A 24,647-nucleotide genomic window follows, 5' to 3' on the forward strand; every position below is an offset into this window, starting at 1 on the left:
AACAGTTCCTGCTGGGTGGGCAATGGGAGGCACCCAGTTCCTTTGTGCATTTCTCAAAGCCCAGCTTCTCTCGCATTGATTTGACGTGCAAAGAATAGACATTTGGATAAGGCACTGGAGAAGGACTGTGGGTTGTGTTGGAACCAACAATTCTACAGACATGTGCTTGTAGGATTAGAATAGCGGTTCTAATATACTCACAACAGAGCCAGCCGGTTAGCCATTGAACTTTCGGTGAACTGGCCGGCTGACCATGTGGCACTGATCTTTATACAGCAGCTCCAGGGGAAGGAATCCTGGGCGGAACCAAGGGAGAAGTCCAGTACAATTCTCGACCATTCCCAGAGCTACTCCCTCTGGTGGTCAGGTAGTGCAACTGCACTTACAATATAGGCACATGTATATACAGATTATAATCCGGTGTGAATCACATTCACCACAGGTTGGTAGGAAAGACAGGAGAGGAGAGAACAAAATCTTTCAATCAGCACCCACCTAATCGAGGAGGTAGCATTCTCTTTAACTCCAGGATAGTGGGAATAGGGCCGTTGCCGTAGCAATGTGCAAAGATAGAAGCTAGCTGCTGATTGAGGGTGTCATTCTGTAGAAAGATGCAAAAAGATCAGTCACAAACAAGAAAGCAGATCTTAAAATGTATCAATTGTTAAAATAAATACCAATTTTTCTTTCAGTTGAATGCTGTTACTTGTTTTCTAAGCCAGCTGGATTTAATTATTCTATCGGGAAAAGTGTAGGTTATATGCATCCTAACTCATGACATCCCTGGGCCAGTTGTATCACATACATTACCATTGCAACATTGAAAGCACTCTACCTTGCTAACTCGAAGAATGTCAAACATCAGTGGAATTCCCTCATGGATCAGCTCCTCATTATAATCCTCCTCTTTGATGGCAGTGAATTCCCGTAACAGGTAATGCATCACAGGATAGCTGCACTGATGGTATGAGGTCCTCAGAGACTCAATCCACACGTGTAGTTTCCAGGGGACACCTGCAGGATTAAACAGAATGAGAACTGATGCAACATTTATCCTTTACTCTACCTCTCTGTCTTTTCACCCTTTTGCTGGTTAGCTTGACAGTGCTCCCGCATCCAAATATGTAGGTTGGAATTTTCCGCACGTTGGAGTTCTCATTTCCCGCCAGCATGCACCCCTGCCTGCGGATTTCCCGCGTGGGGTGGCTTCAAAAGGAAATCCCATTGACAAGCAGCGGGAATATAGAATCCCACTGCCAGCGAATGGCGCACCTCCAAGAAACACGTGGCTGAGGGACTGCAGCATCTAGCCCATAATGTAGCAGGACCAAAGCGGTTTTAAGACAAGAGGAAGCTAAACAGCATATTTTACATAAAAGATTCATCACAGAAACAGAGAATATAATTTAGTGCTGAGAGAAGTGGGGCGGGATTCTCCGATCCTGGGGCCCGGTGTTGACACCATCGTAAACGGCGGAGTATTTTACGACGGCGTTATCTGGCCCCTAGGATCAGCGATCCTGTGCCGCACAGGGGCCAGCCCGGCACTGGATAGCCTCACGCTACTCCAGCTGCCGATACGGGCGTCAGGACGGCCAGCATGGCTTCGCGCATGCGCGTGGGTTGCCTTCTCCGCGCCGGCCCCGATGTAACATGGTGGAGACCGACAGGGGCCCGACGCGGAGGAACATAGGCCCCCACCGGGATAAGCCCCCCATCGAGGTCCCGCCAGGTCAGACCACACGAGAATGAAGCCGGCGGGACTCGGCTGAACTCGGCGGGCACTCGGTCCATCGCGCGGGGAGAATCCCCGGGCAGCACGGTAGCATTGACCGGAGAATCGGCGGACCGGCGTCAGAGTGGCATTGCGTGATTCGCGTCCCCCCCCGCCGATTCTCCGACCCGGCGGGGTGTTGGAGAACCCCGTCCGTGGCCTCTTTCGGACGATCCGCTGCTTACAGAGCTGGACGTAAAAAAAAAAATGGGTGTTAAAAAAAACCTCAGGATAATATTTGAAGAGAAGGAGGACGTGTCCTGGTCTACTGGCCAACATTGAGATTTTGCTATTTTGAGACCTCGTGTACAAATATTATGATGAATTTGTCCCTGTACAAAAAAGTGACCACAATTCACACGTAATTTATTGACTGAAAAATTCTGGATTATCCTCAGGACATAGGAGGAACTTTATAAATGCAAGTTTATTATTTTCAGGGTTTATGAGTGAGCTCTTTTGTTAGATTCACAACCTAATGCGGTAAAGACTGTGAGAGATTAAGAAGGATTCTGGTTCAATCTTTGACCTATGTTGAGACCATTCATTTCAGCAGGGACTAGAAGTGTTATTATAGCTGCCTCAAGAAGGAAATCCACTGGAATTCGCCACTTTGTCATGCCTCATGGAATCCAGGCGGGAAGGTGTGAATGTGGAGACACTGGGCAAGCTCAGATACAAGCTCAGCTTTGAAAACCCTTGAGGCTAAAAAGCCTACTAAGGGGAGCTGGTAGTGTAGTGGTAAGGTCACTGGATGGGTAGTCCGGAGTCCAAGGTTAATTATCTTGGGACATGGGTCCAACTCCCATCACAGCAGCTGGTGGAAGCTCGTGTCAGTAACGGTGACCATATAACTATCACCGATCGTTTAAAAATCCCATCTGATTCACAAATGTCCTTCAGGGAATGAAACCTGCCATCTTTATCTGGTCTGACCTACATGTGACTCCAAACCCACAGCAATATGATTGGCTCTTGACTGCCCTCTGAAATAGCCTTGCAAGCCGCTGAAGGGCAATTAGAATCATAGAGTCCCTGGAGTGCAGAAGCAGGCCATGTGGTCCATTGGAACACCCGGAGGAATCCCAGCCGGACACGGGGAGAAGGTACAAACACCACACAGTCACCCAAGGCCAGAACTGGACCCGGGTTCCTGGCGCTGTGAGGCAGCAGTGCCAACCACTGTGCCACCATGCCACCCCTAGGTCTGGGCAATAAATGCTGGCCCAGCCCACGACACCCACATCCACTGAAAGAATAAAGACAAATACACTCACTGTCTAGAATTACATGTCGCGATTGGCCAGTTTTGAGGTTTCCATGAAACTAGGGCCGGGATTCTCCCCTACCCCGCGGAGCGGGGGGTCCCGGCGTGATGGAGTGGCGTCAACCACTCCGGCGTTGGGCCGCCCCAAAGGTGCGGATGTCTCCGTACCTTTAGGGGCCAAGCCCTAACATTGAGGGGCTAGGCCCGCGCCGGAGTGGTTGGCGCTACGCCGGCTGGCGTGGACGGCCTTTGGTGCCACGCCAGTCGGGACCGAAGAGACTTGGCTGGCTGGCAGAAGTCCTCGCATGCGCCAGAGCGTCAGCGGCTGCTGACGTCATCCTCGCGCATGCGCTGGGGAGGGGGTCACTTCTGCCTCCGCCATGGTGAAGACCATGGCGAAGGCGGAAGGAAAAGAGTGCCCCCACGGCACAGGCCCGCCCACCGATCGGTGGGCCCCGATTGCGGGCCAGGCCACCGTGGGGGCACCCCCGGAGCCAGATCACCCCGCGCCCCCCCCCCCCCCCCCAGGACCCCGGAGCCCGCCCGCGCCGCCTGCTCCCACCGGTAAGGTAGGTGGTTTGATCCACGCCAGCGGGAGAGGCTTGACAGCGGCGGGTCTTCGGCCCATTGTGGGCCGGAGAATCGCCGGGGGGGAGCCCGCCGGCTGTATTCCCGCCCCTGCCGAATCTCCGGTGCCGGAGAATTCAGCACACGGCGGAGGCGGGATTGACGCTGGCCCCCGGCGATTCTCCGACCCAGCGGAGGGGTCGGAGAATCCCGCCCCATATTCTTTAATCTGCTCAAGAAGAGAGATAAAGCTATTTAAAAAAACGATCATCTCACCAAGGTTCCTCAGTTCCATGGTGACGTCGAGATAGCCATGTTCAGCACTGTAATACATGGCTTCATGTAAGGCCTTCATCCTGGCTTTGCAGAGTTTAACCTGTCCTTCATTTATACCTGCAGTACTCGAAGTATCGCTCTCAACTCCCTCCGCTAAAATTTCTTCCAGGGAGAGCACATCCGTTTTGGGGACTTGGGGTGGTGTGAGCAACTTTCGCAGTACATTCCTGGTTCACGAGAAACAATGGCATTAACTTAAATATTAAATCAAAGCATAATTTTCTTGTTTTTTTTAAACCCCAAAATCTGCAGAAAAAAGCAAAATACAATTTGTTATTCTACCTGCAGTGTAATACGTTGTGCACTCGAAATCACAGAATTGTTACAGTACAGAAAGAGGCCATTCAGCCATCGTGCTTACACCCAATAAGCAACTCACTTATTACCATTCTCCCACCTTCTCCCCGTAACCCTGCAATCCAATAATAATCCAATTCCCTTTTGAATCCTTCAGTTGAATCTGCCTCCACCACACTCTCAGGCAGCGCATTCTAAACCCTAACCACTCGTTGTGTGAAAAGCTTTTGTTTTTCATGTTGCTTTTGCTTCTTTTACCAATTCCTTTAAATCTGTGTCCTCTTGTTCTCTATCCATTCACGAGAGAGGGAACGTTTTCTCCCTCTCCATTCTGTCCAGACCCCCCGGTGATTTTGAAACCTCTATCAAATCTCCTCTCAGCCTTCTCTTCTCCAGGGAGAACAGTCCCAACTTCTCCAATCTATCCTCATAACTGAAGTTCCTCACTCCTGGAATTTTTTTCCTGAATCTTCTTCGCGCTCACTCTCATGTTTTCACATCCATCCTGAAGTGCGGCGCCCAGAACTGGACCCATTCTCCAAAATATTGAATGTTTTGTTGATGAGTACTAGTAAGTACTGGTTTAAGTTTAACTGGTGATTTAGGTGTTAAATGGTGAAGCTAATAATAAATACAATAGTCTTTGGCATGCTCAATGGTCAAAAATTACACAAAAATCACTCGCTTCTTTACATTGCAGAGAATTTGGCTAAAAGCTCCTGTTCCCCAATCTAAACTGATACCTAACACCTGACTGCTTCAGCCCCTGGCTCCTTCCATTAATTGCATCATCTCTATCCCACTAACTGGGTTATGACCATCTTACTGAGACTAACCACAACCCCTCCATTACCTAAACCCCAGGGAACCTTCATTCTATAAACAAAATTCTACTCGCCCTATTTAGGTAAACACTATACATGGTTCAAATGAATGATGCTCTTACTTTTACGATGCTTTAATTATCCCTTATATAGCCACAGTGTCTGCCTATCTTTTAAATCAGGTTTTTAAAAAACCTTACTGGAGTAGTGACACTAATCCAGACTTTTAACGATTACTGTACCAAATACATATAACACAATACATATCTGCAATTCCTACATTAATCACATATGAAAGATGGGAAACTGTTTTGTTGATGCTCAGGTACTCCAATCTTGTGCCCCCATGTCCCACAGCATTGAATCTGCAGATTTCTGAACAGATCTCAGTGTGAGAAAATCACATGTGGTGACAAGTGACAGGATCTTGTGTGTTTTTACCACTTTCATACTGAGTGAGTCCTTCTTGGCAAGCAGAAGAAATCCTCTGCTTCCGGACAAAGCCAACAAAGCTGGCACGAGTAATACATGCCTTAAATTTAAAACTGCGATATTTCACACCATCCCAAAAGATGTGGAATCCCATCCGGCCAGCCCAACATCCCAGCCACGAACAATGTGCAGGTTACCTGTGTCCATGAGCAGCGGCATGGCTAAAGCAGTTCATGTTCTCGTGTAGCACCGATGTCATTCCATTTGTGTCAAGTGCGCTCAGTAGGGGGTCCGCACCTCTGCTGAGCAGGAGGCTGACCAGCTCGTAATTACCTAGACAGAGGGAACCAGGGTGCAACTGTTACACTCAAATAATGTCACAGGAAAGACACCACCGGAATTATTCTCCGCCAACTTACTCCTGCACATGTAGAATATTGAGTCACTCTTCAGAGGGGTTGAATATTTGGTTAGATTTTCTGGACTGATGCTGATACATTGGGACCGGAGATTGCTGCAACCTTTGAATTGCTGAGAAAGTCATTCTGAGGTATCATTATTTATGGAACTCTAAAACTGAATGCTACTTGCAGACAACAGGGTTTCCAGATCTGGAGGCACGTTCTCCTGTTACTCCATGCATGATGGGGCAATGATGAGAAAGGAGCTTCTGTTTTTTAAAGGTCTTAAGTATGTGTTCAATTTGATCCGGTCGAACTTTGCTTAATGCGTCAGTTTTGCTGCTTTTTTCTGGTTGTATTTATTTGTGTGGGCGCCGGTTTAGCTCAGTTGGCTGGGCAGCTGGTTTGTGATGCAGAGCGAGGACAACAGCGTGGGTTCAATTCCTGCACCGCCTGAGGTTATTCATGAAGGCCCTGCTTCTGAATCACGCTTGAGGTGGAGTGATCCTCAGATTAAATCACCACCAGTCAGCCCTCATCCTCAAAGCGGACAGCAGCCTATGGTCATCTGGGATTATGGTGACTTTACTTTATTTATTTTTGTTTTTTTTGTATTTATTTTTGGTTATTTAAATATTTATTTGTCTGCCTTTTCCTTTCAGGGGAATACTGAAAGCTGTTGGTGCCAGCACTTTCCACCTCCGCACCATTGCCTACCTCCAGCCTGGCCACAGCTTATCTGCTGCTGAAACCCTCATCCACAGGCCTTGGTAACCTCGAGATTTAACTATTCCAACACACTGCTGGCTGCTCGCCCACATTCCACCCTCCAAAAACTTATGGTCATCCAAAACTCTGCTGCCTATGAGCTAACTTGCACCACATACAGTTTACCCATTATCCCAGAGCTGGGTGGCCTGCATTTAGCCCCCATTAAGCAATGTCTCCTCTTTCCAATTCTACCATGGCCTCGCCCCCTTCCTATCTCTGTAATCCCCTCCAGTTCCAAGTTCCTCCGAGGAATCTGAGCTCCTCTAATTCTGGGGCGGAATTCTCCAGTTTGCGTGTTCCTCGGCGGTGCGCCCTCGCCAGCAGCGGGATGCTCCATACCCTCTACCTGCCAATAGGATTTCCCATTGTGGCCACCTCACACAGCCGGGAATCCCACAGGCGTGGGTGCACTGTTGGCAGAATGGAGAATCTCACCAGCGGAGAATCTCACCCAAGACGTCTTAAACATCCCTGATCTGAATCAGTTCACCATTGGAGGCCCTGCCTTCAGCTGGCTGGACCCAAAATTTTGGATTTCCCTCCCTTATCCTCAAAAACAACCATCGACCATCAATTACCCTCTGCATCCTGCCACTCAGCCAAATTTGCTTACAATTTGCCAAATTGTACTGGATCCCATGGGCTCTTATTTTCTTGATCAATGTCCCATGCGGGACCTTGCCAAAAGTCTTACTGAAATCCATGTAGACTACATCAACTGCATTACCCTAATCTACACACCGAGTCACCGCCTTGAAAATTTCAATTCAATTTGTTAGGCATGAACTCCCTCTGACAAAGAGATTAACCTGTGCCTCAGAATTTTTTCCAGCAATTTCTCTGCTACTGATGTTAGATTCGTAGGCCTGTAACTGCCTGTTTTTCCCTACTCCCTTCTTGAATAATGGACCCACATTAGCTGTCCTCCAGCCATCTGGCACTTCTCCTGTGGCCAGAAAGGATTTGAAATTAATTTTGTCAGAACCCCTGCAATCTCCTCGCTTGCCTCATACAGAAGCCTAGAGTACATCTCATCAGGCCTGGGGATTTATCCACTTTTAAGCCTGCCAAAATCAATAATACCTCCTTCCTCCCAATGCTAAATTATTCAATTATATCACAGTCGTCCTGATTTCTGTATCGATTTTGTCCTTTTCCATGATGAACATAGATAGAATACAACGGTATTACTTCTGGGAACAAAAAGACGACAGTGTCTGTCGTGAAATTCAGATATCAATGATCAATGCAAGTAAATGTTGTACAATCATTTCAACACGAGATGGCTCACAATCAGATACTATAAGAACTAATTTTCCGCCTTTTCTAAGTCAGATGGCATCAGAACAGTGAACAAGCAAGAAATAGAATAGCTAGAGTGAGAGAAGTTAGAGCTAGTTTGTTATAATAGTTTATAGTTATCTGTATTGTACTTTAATTCTTTATTGTTAGTTTAGTATTAAGTAAAAGGACTCTCAGTTTACTATTTTGTTACTCATTAAATAGTTTCATCTTTCGACAAGAAGACGATTGGTCATTTTATCATCCTGGTGGATTCAAGAGTAATATATATATTTTAGATAAGTCATAATTTAAAATATAACAGTGTCGATTCTGGTAAAACGTGATGCAGCTGCACACATCAGCTGGGCTAAAGCAAGAATACCAAGGCCCATGTCATGCCACCGATGGTTTCCTCCACTCTAAAGAGCATCTGTTTTAGCCTCCAACTCTATCTCACTTTCCTATGATGTTCCTTAAGCTTTTGGTCATCTCCTCTCATTACTTTTTATGTGGCTCTGGGGTGAATTTTACAGGGGTATGGAATACGCTGGCCAACTTTAAATAGGGCAGCCCTGCAGCGATAATACATTGGAAGTATCCCGCCCCCTCCCCCCCTCCAGAGCTGCCGACCAATCTACTCCAGCAGTGCCAGAAGGCAGTAGTGGTCATTGCAGGGACTACAGGCAGCTCCCAGGAATGAAGAAAGTGGATACCAGATTTGAAGGTAAGTCCAGCATTTTGATCGGGTGGGTTTGGAGACTCCAAAAGGGCGGGGAGGGCGGGACGGGACGGGAGGGAATGGGGCTGTGGAATGGTTTTAAAGTCTGTGGGGTCGGACAAAAAGAGATATGATTTTGGTTGAGGGGGGGGGGGGGGGCTGCACAGGGGTAATGGGCCTCCGCAAGGTGTTGCATTGTGTTTTATAATGCTTCAGTGCAGCACCTTGGAATATTTTATTGTGCTCAAGGCGCTATATAAATGCAAAATGTTGCTGAAATAAACCCACGCTTAATTTTTCCATCCAAGGATCCAGCACAACCTGCTTCTCACTGGGTAAACTCAACTGAGGTCCAAATATGAAGATGTTTCAAAGTTTATTTTTAATTAAGAGACCCGTGTGTACTGAGAATAATCACTCACCTAACAAAATGCTGTTTTGTACACTTTTTAAGTTAATCTTTCCCCCAATGTAATTCTCTTTAGCTCTTTCCTGATACAGAGATAATTGTTCCTGTAAGTTTTATTCAGCATAGAGATGTGAAATAGATTAGTGTTTGAGGACAGTTCCTTCACTCTACTATAACGGGACCTTTCATCGTAAGCACATTAACAGATGGTCAATAAACATTAAAATTCTGATCAACTGACTGTTGGCCATTACTTCCTGGTAAAGAGATTTATGTTGAAGAATAATTTTTGAATGTTGAACTACCAGCCGAAACAAAGTAAAAAGGGCTGGATTCTCTGTCGGCGAGATCCTCCGTTTCGCCCGAGGATTTCCCGACGCTGTGGGGTGCCCACAATGGCAAACCCCATTGGCCGGCTGCCGGGACGGAAGATCCAGTTGCCAGCGGAAGCGTTGCACCTGAAAACGGGAGCGACGGGATGGAGAATCCCGCCCACAGTACTTTACCATGTTTATATAGTGGCTGACCCTGTCCAGCAACAGGTAATCAATCCGATGACCTCTGTTAGAATAGGATAAACAGAAAGGAGCTCACCTTGGACAATAATTAACCCTCTGTCCCATATTTCAATACAGACTAAGGGAAGATCTGGAAGTCATAGTTGGGTGATGCAAAGATTGAGTTTGTAGGAGGAATTCTCAGTTTGGGAGACTCCGTTCTCATGCCGGAGCTGAATTGCACCAATTTTACAATCTCCTTGCAGTCATAAAGCGGTATGCAGTTCAGTATTCCACGCCATGGAAATTTATGCATGGCATGGGAGAGGACGATTACAAGGGAATCCTGCTAATGGGCCGCTATCTTGAGCGGGCAGCCCGATAGCGAGGTCCCGTGTCCAACCACCCCGCCCTCCATCGCAAATCAGCTCCCCTCCCCCCCACTCACCACCCCCCTCCAGACAGCAACCGCCCCACCTCTTTAATGTTGAAGCAGAAAGAGGATGAATGATCTCCCCTGTAACACCAGGGTAAGTCCATCATGTCATTACTTCTGCCTCATGGACTCACCAGCCCATCGCACATTCATGTTGATGTCACACACAACCATCTCAAGGGATATCAGCGTTCAAACTCACACACACACCTTCTCATCTCCAGCAACCTCATATCCTCTCGAGCTGTTTACTCATCCTTCCCAAGGCTCGACTTCATCACGCGCTGGGCATGCGTCCTGCTCACACTCTCCCTATCTGTCCTTCTCCTCGTGCACACAACAGCGAGAGGTCCAAGACCAGGGAGGGAGCATCCCAATCAATACCCCTCACACCCTTTGAGGATTGTGCCATCGTACTGCCTGGTATGTGGACTGTGTGTTGTGGTGATGGGGAAATGGCTGGCACACACCCAAGTGAGTATCCTGCACCAGCTCATCCCTCAGACAACAACACTGTGAGCGCTTTGTCATCTGTTCAAGTCCTCTGCCCTGCACCAGTTTTCCCTATTCTCTTTCAAAGGCACATCTGGAAAACACCCTGGGAGACCCAGAAGTCCCCCCCCCCCCCCCCCCCCCCTCCCCGGCCCCAGAGACCCACATTGTATCCCCCCCTCCTCCAGCTCCAGGTCCAGGGCACCTTGAATGATGATATTGAAATAAGCAGTCTTGAAGCGGTGTCACTGCGTTCACCTCCGCAGCACTCACCAGCACAGATACACACACCTCGCTGGGACCAAGCTGTAGAGCAAGATTGGGGTCACAATCTGGTCGACTGTGAGCGGAACCAGGGAAATCAGATGTCAGCGGTACTCAGAGGACGGATGAAGCCCATGCTTCATCAGGTGCAGTGATAGTCAAGGGAATACCAGAAAGGGTCGGAAGTAGGAAGGATGGCAGTCGGAATCCTCAGATAGTCACAATTTTACAGCGCAAAAAAGAGGCCCTTCGGCCCATCGTGTCTGTGTCAGCCATCAAGCACCTATCTATTCTAATCCCATTTAACCAGCACTTGGTCCGTAGCCTTCTATACTACGGCGTTTCAAGTGCTCATCTAAATGCTTCTTAAATGTTGTGAGGTGTCCGGCCTCTACCACCCTTACAGGCAGCGAACTCCGGATTCCCACATTAATGGTCTGTATGCAGTGTTTGTGCCAGATAAAGTCCAGAACGTTTTATTGTGTGGCACATCTGTAAGTCCTCATAAATGTCAATTCGACTCTGTTTGAGTTTGTTTGGGTTCACGTTTCCTAATGGTCTGTGTCCTTTCATCTAATAGAAACCAGAAGATATTGAATTCCAGGTCACTGGATTCGAAAGAACATCTGTAAACGTTACCAACACTTTGCGGCAATAGGTCATTCTTTATACAGCAAGTCCCATCGTCAGTCGTACATGGAGCTTGCAGCAATACCTTTCACACACACCCCCGACAACAATGAATTATGGTCAACTTTTAACTTTGCTTCCAGTCAATGGCTGTTTTTTGAATGTTTTTATTTGAACAATGTGTGCTGATAAAATCATCCAGGGAACTAACACGGAGCCGAAAACCACAAACTGAACTACCATAGCTGAAGTAAATTCATTGTTTGCAACACCTCAGGTGAGCGCTCATGTTTCCAACCCGGTCGCACTTTATCAGAAACCAGTCAGCAGTATGAAGAAACATTGACTTATCAAAGCTGAGCTCTTAATATGTTAGCTCTGCTATTGGGACACCTATGCACATTTTGAATAAGTCCGATCTTTTTTGCCCCAGGTAATAAGTGGCTGAGTTTGTTATGTTCGTTATCTCATGGGAATGTAGGAGTTAGGAGCTGAATGAGGCAATTCTGCCCTTCGAGCCTGCTCCACCATTCAATCAGATCATGGCTGATCTCTGCCTGCCCGACCTGCCTCTGATGTCACTCTTGAGAGGCAGTGCAAGGACAGTATGAACTTATTCCCACTCCTTACTTTAGTTTAATACACTCATGTCGTGTATGATGGAAACCATGAATAAACATGACAGCAATTGAGGAGAAAGCTGCATTCTGCCACCATGTGCTACTCGAAACAGCTTCCATTTTACCACAGCATCACTGAATGTTTAGCGCACAGGAGGAGGCCATTCAGCCCATCGTGCCTCCATTTGCTCTCCAAATGGGCAATTCACCAGGTGCCATGATATCACACTGTGTAGTTCCAATTGGCTGCCATTTTGTGGAGCTGTATTCTGTATGAACATATATATTATATTAATGGTATATTCTAATGGACTAAGTTACTGCATGATTGATATTAAATATTCATCCAGTCAAATCTTTGCTCTTCTTTAAAAGGTAATATACTGCTTTAGAAAAATACTGAGAATGCTTCACACTTCAGATTTGGATATCAACTGAACTGTGATGAGTGGACCCTTATTACTGTTACTATTAATCACACTCTCAGAAATTAAATGATACAAATGTTGATGACTAAGTTGAAATTCCCCCAAACTTGGCATTTGAGTCTTCTTGCAGAGAAGAAGGTTCCTTTAACTTTGTGTAGCGGGGCCTCTAGCAGCAGGTGGCGATGTTGGAGGAGAGTACCAAGCAGGGGAACTATTCGGCCCTTGTGGGACCCTGCCTGTGGGGAGCAGTGTTTTTGACCAACTGAGAGGTGGAGCCAGAGGTGAGGGAGGAATCAGGAAGGACTAATCCAGGGCTTGTGATTGGCAGCAGCCCAGAGCAGCTTGAGGCACCTGACGCTGGATAAGGAACCAGGGAGGGAAATGGAAATCAAGTCAAACCAAGTGACACCACCCCGGTCTCGGACACCTCATGAGGGAGAGGAGAGAACAGGACTGCAGCCAAGAGCAGAGGCAGAACGAGCCTGAACATGCCTAGTGCCTGATTACGTTGAGGATCTGAGGTCCCGAATAGGACAGAGATCTGAGGGGTCGGCAGATAACGTTCTCTATAAAGTGTTTGTTTCTGAGAGTTACACTGAGGGTTGATACCGCTTTGATGCCAGTGGTCTTCGTGCAGTCTGTGTGCTTACATGCCACATTGTGTCTCGGTGTAGTCAGCAAGATTCCACTAAACATGCACCAGGTTCTGGAAAACAAAATGGAAAGGCACCTGGCCATGGTCGAGCGGGACAGTGAAAGAACTGAAATGGCTGCTGTCAGCGAGGGAGGCTGACGGAGCTGCAGCTTTAGCAGAAAGTGCCAGCTTCACAGGGTGAAGCTGGGAGTCACAGCAGTGACCAGAAGGTGGCTTCCAGTGTGCCTTCCTTCAACGTAGCAGGGGAAGCATGGGATATTCCATCACAGATATTGTACCTGCAGAAAGGTAGGAAGCTGGATAGGTTTGGGAAGACCGGAGATGCCCACATACCCGACGGCCGAGGAGTGGAATCAAGGAGCACAGCTGGTCTTGGCATCCAGGGGCCTCGATGACAGGGAGAAGGCAGCGTTCCAGAATACTCTAGACTCGTGAGAGATGCCAGAGGACTGGAGAATTTCAAATGTTAAGCCTTTGTTCAAAAAAGGTTGTAAGGAATTACAGGCCAGTGAGTTTAACATCAGCTTCTAGAAACAATATTCAGGTTAGAATTAGTCATCCCATGGAAAAATGGTGGTTTGTTATAGAAAATAATAGAATTTACAGTGCAGAAGGAGGCCATTCGGCCCATCGAGTCTGCACCAGCTCCTGGAAAGAGCACCCTACCCAAGGTTAACACCTCCACCCTATCCCCATAACCCAGTAACCCCACCCAACACTAAGGGCAATTTTGGACACTAAGGGCAATTTATCATGTCCAATCCACCTAACTTGCAGATCTTTGGACTGGGATCAAGCATGGATCGTGTTTCACCACGAGTCTTTCTGATGAGTTAACAGGGTCATGAAGGCAATGCTATTGATGTGGTGTATAGACTTTCAGAAGGCATTCAATACATTGCCACAGAACAGATGTGTGAGAAACGTTCTGCTCATGGAATAAAAAAGGACAGCAGCAACGTGGATAGGAAATTGGCTGAATAATGGGAAGCAGGGGGTAATGGTCAATGGAAATTTTTAAATGCTGCAGGAAGGTTTGTTGTGATGTCCCCCAAGAGTCAGGATCGGGGCTCCTGCTTTCTGATACATGTTAATCATCTAAATGTTGGAGTGCAAGGGACAATTTCAAAGTTTGCAGCCGACACAAAACTTGGAGTTATTGGTGATGAGGACCGTGTAGAACCTCAAAAGGACATTGATAAGTTGGTAGAATGGGCAGATAGGTGGCAGATGAAGTTCAATGCGGAAAAGTGTGAGGTGTTACATTTTGCTAGGGGGAACATGGAGAGACAAAATAAAATAAGGGGCAGAGGGACCTGGGTGTACGTGGGCACAGATCATTGAAGGTAGGAGGATAGGTGGAGAGAGCAGTTAATAAAGCATATAGTATTCTGGACTTTATTCAAAGGGGTACAGAGTAGAAGAGCAAGGAGGTTACGCTGAACTTATACAAGACATTAGCTAGACCTCAGTTGGAATAATGTGCAGTGTTGTCTTGGTATTGGTCGCTGGACTAGTAATCCAGAGACCCAGGGTTAATGCTTTCCCGACATAGGACCATGGCAAATGGTGAAATTGGAATTCAACAAAAATCGGCATTAAAAGTCCAAAGATAACGATTGTCGGAAAAACCCTATGATTCATTAATGTCCTTTAGGGAGGGAAAATCTGTCATCCTTACCTGGAGGGAGCTCCCATCAGGAACTTCCAGTTTCAGTGTCCATCCTCCAATCTCAGAGTGTTCCTAGATGCCCATCTTCTTTCTTTACTGGTGGGTCAGTGATGTCAGATGCCTTTTCAGTCCGGCACCCAGGTATGATGGTGGGACGTCCGTTAGCATGCCCACCCCAGCACGGAAGATGGCGCAACCTCCTTCCCCGCCAATGCAAAATTAATTATGCTGGGAACCGAAGATATGCTGCGGGATTCTTCATCGGCGTGATCCTCCGCCCCACCGGCAGCGCACCGACGCCCAAAGGGGGTGGCCCACAATGGGAAACCACATTGGCCGGGTGCGGAAACGTAGAATCCCACTGTGGGTGAGGGCGCCCCACCATAGTAAAACGGGGCTGGCGGGATGTATAATCCCGCCCGTGGTGTGGTTTCCCATCAGCCTCCGCAGAAAAAACCCTGTCCCCTGTTCGCCCCTGTTCCGTGGACTTTATCCTGGATGGGTGAATTCCAACATTCAATGTGATTCTGCGACTGGGCAGCACTTGTTAAACAATCCTGATTGTGCTAAGAATTACACTGAAGACAGTTCGTGGTGTGGCTCACTCACACATGCTAGAAACCACATATATTCACACACAGGACACTGTCCGTTGCATATCCAAAGAGCATATCCAAACATTGCGGGCGAGATTCTCCCAAAACGGGAGAAATCGTAAAGCTGCCGTAAAACCCGGGCGGGTTTTACGGCAGCGCGCCCCTTCCCGACGGGGGACCGATTCTGGTCCCCGGTCGGGGCTAGCAGCCCGACGCCGTAGGCTCCGGCAAGACGGGCTTAACGAAAATCGTTAAGCCCGCTTGCCGGAGTTAGCGCCGTCTGACGCGTCATATGACGTCAGCCGCGCATGCGCAGTTTGGAAGACTCCAACCCGCGCATGCGCGGGTGACGTCATCGCGTTTTTGCGCGAAACCCGCGCATGCGCGGGCCGGGTTGCCCCTCAGCCGCCCCGCGAATGGATACTGCGGGGCGGCGGAAGGACAAGTAGTGCGCGGGCATCGGGCCCACTGCCCGCGATCGGTGGGCACCGATCGCGGGCCCATGGCACCCTTGGCACGGCCGTGGTACGGCCGTGCCAATCGGTGCCATGGTTATTAATAGCGAGTTTGTGACGCCGGTTTTACGAACGCAAGACCAGGTGTGTTTGCCGTTCGTAAAAACGGCGGAAAGGGCTGGGACTTCGGCCCATCTAACAGCTGAGAATCGCTGCCGGCCGTAAAAAAACGGCGGCAGCGATTCGGGTCGGGACTTCGGCGGGGGGGGGGGGGGGGGGGGGGGGGGAGAATAGCGGGAGGGCGGCAAAAATGTCGGGAAGGCCCTCCCACTATTCTCCCACCCGTCGTGGGGGGCGGAGAATTTCGCCCTGCATCTTTTTCAGCTAAACAGAGGTTCAGCTAACAATCATTCCCTGCTTTATTCCCCAGCAGAATGCCTCGATCAATCAGTCGATCTGGGCCCATTTTGAAATTGAACAAAGCTGAGCAGCTAACTGCTCCATGCTGCATTCGCTATTGCGACGCCTCCACCAATCAGAATCCACTTGCCACCCAATCAGCACTCTATTCTCATGCATTTCAAATTGTTGTTCCCCGTTACAGTTTTGCCATTTCTAGCGAGCTACCCTGATCGCGAGCAAGACGGAAAGCTCGGAGAGTGTGTCTCTTTCCAGCAACAGACAAGTATGTTGGCATTATTGTACGGTACAGAATCAGATTGTGAAACAAACTATTCCCTTTGTCAGTCATGGTTGACAGTTTTTGACTGAGCTGCGAATTGAATACTAATAACACTCCAGCAACCAGGGTAACTGAGTTCTAAGCCAGACGCAGTTTTTCTGTGAAATCAGAAGTACCACAGGGTAACCCTCATATCAATAGCCGTTAAACAAGACTCCATTTAAGAGGCAAAAATCCTGGAATCGTTTAAGAAATGGTCAAAGCTGTGATGGATGGACTGTCGGCTAATTCTGGATCAATGAGCTAGGATGGGCCCCAGTGACCTCTCTCATCCCGATCTATCTTATGAACTGGTGAAGGTGATACATCATCTGTATCAGACTAAACCACTGAAATAAAAGGCCGGCAGAGAGAGAGAGAGAGAGGAGGAGAGACTGAGAGAGTTATTACCTGCCGCTGAAGCCAGTTGAAGGGGTGTTTCTGCACAGTTGCCTTCCCCGGAATTGATAAGTCCACCTTCCACGTTGGCCCCAGCATCAAGCAGAAGCTGTGAGGATGAAACAAAAAGAAATTTCAATGAAGATAAACTTATTTCCATATTGAGAAATAAAAAACATTGGAAGTCGATTAATTTAGAGAAATGAATTCCGGGTGTACATATATATTTTTTCTCTTCTCACCTGTGAATGCTACTTTTTACTGTTGTACAGTTGACAGACAAGTAATAACTTTGTATACATCACTACTGTAATCATCCTTTATATCCAACTTAATCATCCTTATATCCAAACTTAATTATCCTTCATATTCAAACTTAATTATCCTTCATATTCAAACTTAATCATACTTTATATCCAAACTTAGCGACTACTCCCAAGTAAGTCAACCACAAAGCATCTTTTAGTTGGACTCAATTCGGACCAACAAAATTTACAGCAAGGATTATTAAATAGTAAAGGGGAGTTACCGTGTTCTGGCTGTTTCAACCCCCCCCCCCCCCCCCCCCCCCCCCCCCCGGCGTTTGTGGGCCCTGATCTGAAAGCGATTGCCCAACCCCTGCTGGCGGCTGGATCGAGTTTCACGCCTGCCTGTCAGCGGGAGGATGTAAATGAATGTTCTGCCCAGGAATCACGTGGGCGGGAATACTACAGGTCCCAATAGATGTGAGCCTGAACGTGGTGGACTTCACAGTGAACCAAGGGGTTAACTCCTTAAGGGAGTTTCCCCAAAGTCCATTTTCTAAGGCCATCCCTCCCCTACAATGCACAACTGACCACCGCTCCTCTACCAAACCCCCTCCCGCCCACAGCCACCCTCCCCCCTAGATATCCCTAAATAGGAAAACCCCGTCAAGAGACCCCCTTAATAGGGAGACCCTCCCAGGGACTCCTAAATAGGGGAACCATCCCCCGATCACCCTTTATAGGGAGACCCCCATGGCACCCTGGAACTGAAGGATCCTCCCCAGAGAAACCCCCTAACTAGATGGGCAACCACAGAGTCACTAACAAGAGGGACGCCTCCAGAGACCCCGTAACTAAACGACCCTCCCCTTCCCCAGAGACTTCCTACCTAAAGGGACTCCCCACAGGGCCCCCCCTGACTAACAGACCCCCGTCCCAGAAAAGAGCCCCCTGTCTGGAAGCAAGAGAGCTGTAACACTTACCTGGAAGTTTCACACCTCCATCCCTGGAAGGACAATTCTGTGACATGTTTTTAAACTCCTCAGATCTATTAGCTGCAAGCCATTCATTCATTCTAATAGTGGGCTGTGATTGACAGCCTCTACAAAACAATTGCAGCCTTGATTCATTATCTCCCTTCATGGATGAGTGACTGCTGAAACCCCAATGTTCACAAAAATCAACCACATCAAAGAGCGCTAATGAATTACGTTCACACTTTTGAGTGATTGGAATGTACTTAGTAATTGGAATGAACTTACCTCTCTTTGATGTGGTTGATGTTTGCAAACATTGGGGTTACAGTCACTGGTCCATGAAGGAAGATGAATGAAACAAGGCTATTTTGTGGAAGCTGTCAATCACAGGCCACTACCACAGGTCTTCACTATCGGGCTGCCCGCTCGAAATGGCAGCCTGATTAGTGGGATTCCCTCAGGAATCCCTCGTATTCCATGCGATGCATCAATTTGTATCACAAGGGATATGGAATTGCTTCCCGATTTGCACTCCCAGGAGGGACATAATCAGCAGACATTGCTCCTCTGACGGGAGAACATAATAGTTCCAAATGGAGAATCTCGCCCAACATGGATGAGGACAGGCTGTAAGATTTTCTGGCACTGAACTAGAGGCCTTTGTGCAGCAGATGAAGTTCAGGAGAGAGGTCCTCACAGAGGATCAGGGGGGCCCCCAGAGAAATTATGTAAAGGCAGTTAGACAAGATAGCCAGGGCTCTCAGTGCCAGGGGCATAACTCCGAGGATTTAGATGTAGTATCTTTAAAGTGCAATGACTTCATACGAACGCATCTTCAAATGCTATGTCCCACCGACTGTACCACTAGCCTCAGGCTGTGCTCAATACATCAATCACCTCCTAATAATCTCAGTCAATGACCACTCATATCCAACATTCAGTACTTTCACCTCGCCCTCACACACGCACACTGCTGCAAGCCACACTCAAAAAGCTTTGCACATACTGCCATCTGTTCAACCATTGTCAGCCACATCATCCACACACACTGGACCCACACTCAGTGACACCATTTCTCTCGCAGATTTTTGAGGCAAAACTGGAGTTCCAGCTGGTGTTGAAAGTGTGGGTGAGGCACAATGGCTTGTCCTTCCCTGATGGAGGAATCAGTGCCGGTTATCATTGGAGTGGCTATTACTGAGGGCATGGCTAGCGGCAGGGCTGATACCATTGAGAATAATCATATCTTCACACTCATTCAAACACACAATACTGGCTGCTTTATGAGCTGCTCTTTCACCCTGCCCTGTCACCTTCAATGATTTATGCACACATGCACCAGGCCTACTCCTGCGCCCCCTTTTGCAGTTATGCCCATGTTTTATATTGACTCTCTAATATTTTCGACCAAATGAATCACTTCACATTTCGCCACACAGAACGTCATCTGCCAGCTGTCTGCCCATCTACCACTTGTCTTGTCCTTTTGAAGTTCTGCGCTCTCCTCCTGTCAAGTGTTGTGTCATCTGCAAATTTTGAAACTTGTGCCTGCACACCAAGGTCTATGGTATTAATGTATATTACAGAAAGCAAGGTGTCCAACACTGACTCCTGTGGAACTCCAATACAGATCTTCCTCCAGGCCGAAGAAATCCCATTCACCATTACTGCTTCCTGTCACTCAGCCACCTTTTGATCCATGGAGATGAAATGGGAGTTTGTCAGCTTACCGTTCTATTAACAAGTGCAGCATTCAATGCTCCTGTGAAGATACCTTTTTAACGTGAAAATCACCAATTACAAACATCCATCTTGTTAAATAGCCACGTTTAGAAAATCCCATCGGTACCAAGCCCACCCAACCATTTAGTCCTGATTATCTGATACCTGAACAACAGGGATATGTCCATGCAGAACAGCAAAGGTGAGGGCGGTCCAGCGTCTGCTATCTGGGTGCATTGAAGGGTATCTCTGAATATTGCTGGGAAGCTAAGCGGAGAAGATAAAGAATTGTTCAAATGTCAGGGCCTGGTGTGAGTTTTTGAGAAATCTGATAGTTACTCATCTAAAGTTAACGAAGACTCACTGAAAGATCCAAGCTTGCAGAAGCATCAATCAACATTTGGACCATGGCTTCATCTCCAGCAGCACAGGCGTACATCAATGGTGTAATTCCCTGTGCAAATCCAGCGCAAAAAGATGTGAGAAAAAGATTGAGTGTAACAAATGCAACAATATGAGAACACACACGATACCAAAACTGATTAGCAATAGTCCTGGACTTTGGAATGGCAGAGAGATTACATTTGGGTTGTAGTTACATTTTCCATCTTTTATAAGTCCACAAAGGGGTTCACACCGAAAAAGTGCAAAGAAACTTAGTTTATTTACAGGAACTATTATATACGTCACAGGTAGATCCCAACTGGGTGTGCCTTGCCTGGCCTAACTGGCCAGCTTTATACACCTACAATTAACATTATTTCGATTGTTTGTATGAAAAGAGGATGCTGATTGGTTCACAAGTGGATTCTGATTGGTAGCGATGTTGGCATGGAGAATGCCCAGTTGATGTGACTGACAAATAACTTCCAAACATTGTTTGAAAGTTAAACCAGGCAGCATGACCCTGATTGGTCAAGGCATTGCCACGAGGAATGAGGTCAGCGAATGGCTGCCACTTATTTTGTTTAGCTGAAACAGGCCAAATGTCTGTATCTGTTCTTTCTGTCAGGAAAGAACAGGGGCCTGTGTATTAAATACATAGCTTCCAGTACACACAAATACGTCACATTGCGAGGCTCAACCGACAATCTTAAATTGGTTGATCAGGTTAATTCTTAGCACGCTGAAGGACAGTACGGTGGCATAGTTGGTTAGCACTGCTGCCTCACAGCCCCAGCCTGTAAGGAGTTTGCATGTTTCTCTCCATATCTGTGTGAGTTCCTCCGGTGCTCCGGTTTCCTCCACGGTTCAAAGATGCGCAGATTAGGTGGATTGGCCATGCCAAAATTGCCCCATAGTGTCCAAGGTGAGGGTACTGGAGGAGACGGGCGTGGGGCCTGGGTTGGGTGCTCTTTTGGAGCATCGGTGCAGACTCGTTGGCCGAATGGCCTCCATCTGCACTATAGAGATTCTATGATTCAGTAAAAGGGTGTCCATTCGTGGAATCACCATCTAACATTGGACACTATTTTCAAGCACTTGGCTGGTTGGGTATGTTCTATACCTTGTCCATTGTGAACAGTGACTAGGACATGCTGTTGATATGATCTTTGGCACATTGGCATACATACCTAGCATCACACTGACGCTGAAATGGACATGGCCGTCAAGCCAAAAAGACATCTGCCTATCCCAGAATGGATGTTGGTTTGTGGGAGCTTGCTCAGGCACACTACCTGCTGTGTTTCCTGCATTATAACAACAATTAAGGGCAGCACGGTAGCATGGTGGTTAGCAGTAAAATGCTTCACAGCTCCAGGATCCCAGGTTCAGTTCCCCGGCTGGGTCACTGTCTGTGCGGAGTCTGCACGTCCTCCCCGTGTGGTGCGTGGGTTTTCCTCCGGGTGCTCCGGGTTCCTCCCACAGGTCCAAATGTGTGGGTTAGGTGGATGGCCTGCTAAATTGCCCGTAGTGTCCTAAAAGTAGGTTAAGGGGGGGGGGTTGTTGGGTTACGGGTTACGGGTGGATACGTGGGTTGAGTAGGGTGATCATTGCTCGGCACAACATCGAGGGCCGAGGGCCTGTTCTGTGCTGTACTGTTCTATGTCTATAACTACACTTCATATCATTGACCTGAAAGGGTTTTGGGGACAGCCTGAAGTGTGAAAGGTGCTATACAAATTTAAGTCCCTCTTTCTTCAATTTTTCGAACACATTGGGATGTTTCTCAGAATGTTCAAAGGTACCTTGGCAAGGATGGTGTACAGCATAAATTAGAATTATCAACGGACTTTTATCGTTGCTTAGAATTCCCTTTGTAACGTGGAGATCTGAAAAGAAGCGCCGTTTACCTGGTTGTCCATTGTGTCAACACCATCCAGTCCTAAGAGTTCTATGGCTTGATTCACCAAATCTGTTCTGCCACAGTTTAACATGCGGAATCCGAGGTCTTGCTGGAACTTGGCGGTAGCAGCTTTTGCATCGAGTCTGCGAAATGAACTGAAGCAGTCTTCAGTTCTAATAAAAAATATTATGTTTGTTTGTACAGACAGCGAGTAACTCAATCCATTCAAACAGAACCTGGTATTTTTTTCATCGTTTATACTTCCTCCCCCTTTTCTTTTTCCCTGAAGGTGTCGATCGCTCGTTCCATTGCGATTGGAGAGAATTCTCGTTTTATGATGGTTACTTCCGTCACTTACCTGAATGATTATTTTCCAGGTATGTTCCCGTAGTGAATTCGAAAGACATCTTTAACAGGAGAAACTTAATCCTGACAGGCACACGAATATTCAGCCAGCAGCAGAAAGCAGACTTTTCTCGCCTTATCTCAGGGCTGAGCATATTGACCGGATTAGCGGCAGAGGAAATGTGTAAATTCAGCAGAGAATCAGGGCCTGTATATCTCGGTTACCAATTCCCTTCCTCAAGAGAACCAGTGGAGAAGCTTCAATGAATTTCAATAGATTTTCCTTCTCTCCGGAGTTATTTTGCTGGTTTATGAAACCCGGACCAGTAACCAAGCATTTAAAAAATTGCCAACAAAAAAGCAGCAGTGGAGATTCTCGCCAAATGTGTTCATTTTTATTTTTTCTTTGATTGAATTTAATAAAATACATTAAAGTATAAAATATCCTTCCTAAGGTGCGGTGCCCACAGTACTCAAAGTGGGGTCAAACCAGGGGCGAAATTCTCCGACCCCCGCAGGGGCGGGGAATCGCCCGGGGCCGCCTAAAATCCCGCCCCCGCCGTGCCAGAAATTCTCTGCCACCTGGGGATTGGCGGGGGCGGGTCCCACCGCGCGGATCGGCAAGCCCCCGCGGCGATTCTCCGGCCCGCGATGGGCCAGTCCCGCCGCAGAGAGGCCAATTCCCGCCGCCGTGATTGGAACCACCTCTGGTGGCGGCGGGATCGGCTGCGGGAGCGGGCCCCTGGGTCCTGGGGGGGCGCGGGGCGATCGGACCCCGGGGGGTGCCCCCACGGTGGCCAGGCCCGAGATCGGGGCTCACCGATCGGCGGGCGGGCCAGTGCTGTGGGGACACTCGTTTCTTCCGGCGCTGCCAAGGGCCTCCACCATGGTGGAAGCAGAAGAGAATCCCCCAGCGCGCATGCGCCGGTGGTGACGTCAGCTGACGCATCGGCGCATGCGCGATCCGGCGAAGGCCTTTCGGCCAGCCCCGGCGCCGGGTCAAAGGCCGTTGGTGCCGGTTTTGGCGCCAGTCGGCGTGGTGCCAACCGCTCCGGCGCGGGCCTAGCCCCTCAATGTGAGGGCTTGGCCCCTAAAGGTGCGGAGAATTCCGCACCTTTGGGGATGCCTGAAGCCGGTGTGGTTGGCGCCCCTCCGCTACGCCGGGACCCCCCGCCCCGCCGGGTAGGGGAGATCCCGCCCCAGGGTTTTGTATAGCTGCAGCATAACTTCTGTAGCTTTATTTCCAATCCTCTAGATATAATGGCTAGCATCCCATTAGCCTTTTTGATTATTTTCTGCATTTGTTCCTGGCATTTTAAGGATCTATGCCTTGAATCCCCTAGTCTCTTTGGACAACCACTATACCTAACCTTTTCCATTTAGAAAGTACTCTGCTCTGTTTTTCTATGGTTCAAAATGGTTGACCTCGCACTACCAGGGCAGGTCAAAGGCTAGGAATTCTAGGGCAAGTTACTCACCTCCTGACCCCACCATCTTCAAGGCACAAGTCAGGAGGGTAGTGGAATATTCCTCACTTGCCTGGATGAGTGAAACTCTCACCATCCAGGACAAAGCAGCCCGCGTGATTGCTCCCCCTTCCACAAACATTCAAAACCTCCACCACAGACGAACAGTGGCAGCTGTGTGTACCATCTACAAGATGCACTACAGTAACTCGCCAAGGTCCTTAGACAGCACCTTCCAAACCCATGGCCACTACCATCTCGAAGGACAAGAGCAGCAGATACCTGGGAACCCCACCATCTGGAGGTTCCGCCCCAAGTCACTCGCCACCCTGACTTGGAAATAGATCATCGGTCCGTCACTGGGGCAATATCCTCGAACTCCCTCCCGAACAGCACTGTGGGTGTACCTACTCCTCAAGACCTCAGCGGCTCAAGAAGGCTACTTAACCACCATCTTCTGAGGGGTAATGAGGGATGGACAATAAATGCTGATATAACCAGCAACACCCACATCCCATAAATGAATTTTTTAAAACTTGCTTACATTGAATTCCATCTGCCACAATTTTCCCCATTTATCTCGTGTGTCAATACCTCCTTGCAATGTTGCGCTATCATCTAGGCTGATCCATGAATCATGAATAATTGAGGCCCCGACAC

General features: G+C 48.1%; 1 protein-coding gene across 3 annotated transcripts in view; it reads right to left on the reverse strand.

Moving 5' to 3' along the window:
• abtb2b (ankyrin repeat and BTB (POZ) domain containing 2b) overlaps positions 1–24,647 on the reverse strand; it is a 256,347-nt gene that overhangs the window by 16,141 nt on the left and 215,559 nt on the right. For 2 of the 3 annotated variants that reach the window (XM_038808239.1, XM_038808242.1), the window contains 8 exons: positions 22,184–22,349; positions 20,254–20,343; positions 20,055–20,156; positions 16,958–17,054; positions 5,695–5,830; positions 3,885–4,111; positions 836–1,014; positions 496–601 (listed from right to left, as the gene is read on the reverse strand). In XM_038808239.1, coding sequence (XP_038664167.1) covers positions 496–601; positions 836–1,014; positions 3,885–4,111; positions 5,695–5,830; positions 16,958–17,054; positions 20,055–20,156; positions 20,254–20,343; positions 22,184–22,349 — 1,103 coding nt within the window. The remainder of the gene's footprint in view (positions 1–495; positions 602–835; positions 1,015–3,884; positions 4,112–5,694; positions 5,831–16,957; positions 17,055–20,054; positions 20,157–20,253; positions 20,344–22,183; positions 22,350–24,647) is intronic. The other variant, XM_038808241.1, reaches the window with a different exon arrangement.

The sequence above is a fragment of the Scyliorhinus canicula genome, chromosome 9, assembly GCF_902713615.1.
Source record: "Scyliorhinus canicula chromosome 9, sScyCan1.1, whole genome shotgun sequence".
Taxonomy (NCBI): domain Eukaryota; kingdom Metazoa; phylum Chordata; class Chondrichthyes; order Carcharhiniformes; family Scyliorhinidae; genus Scyliorhinus; species Scyliorhinus canicula.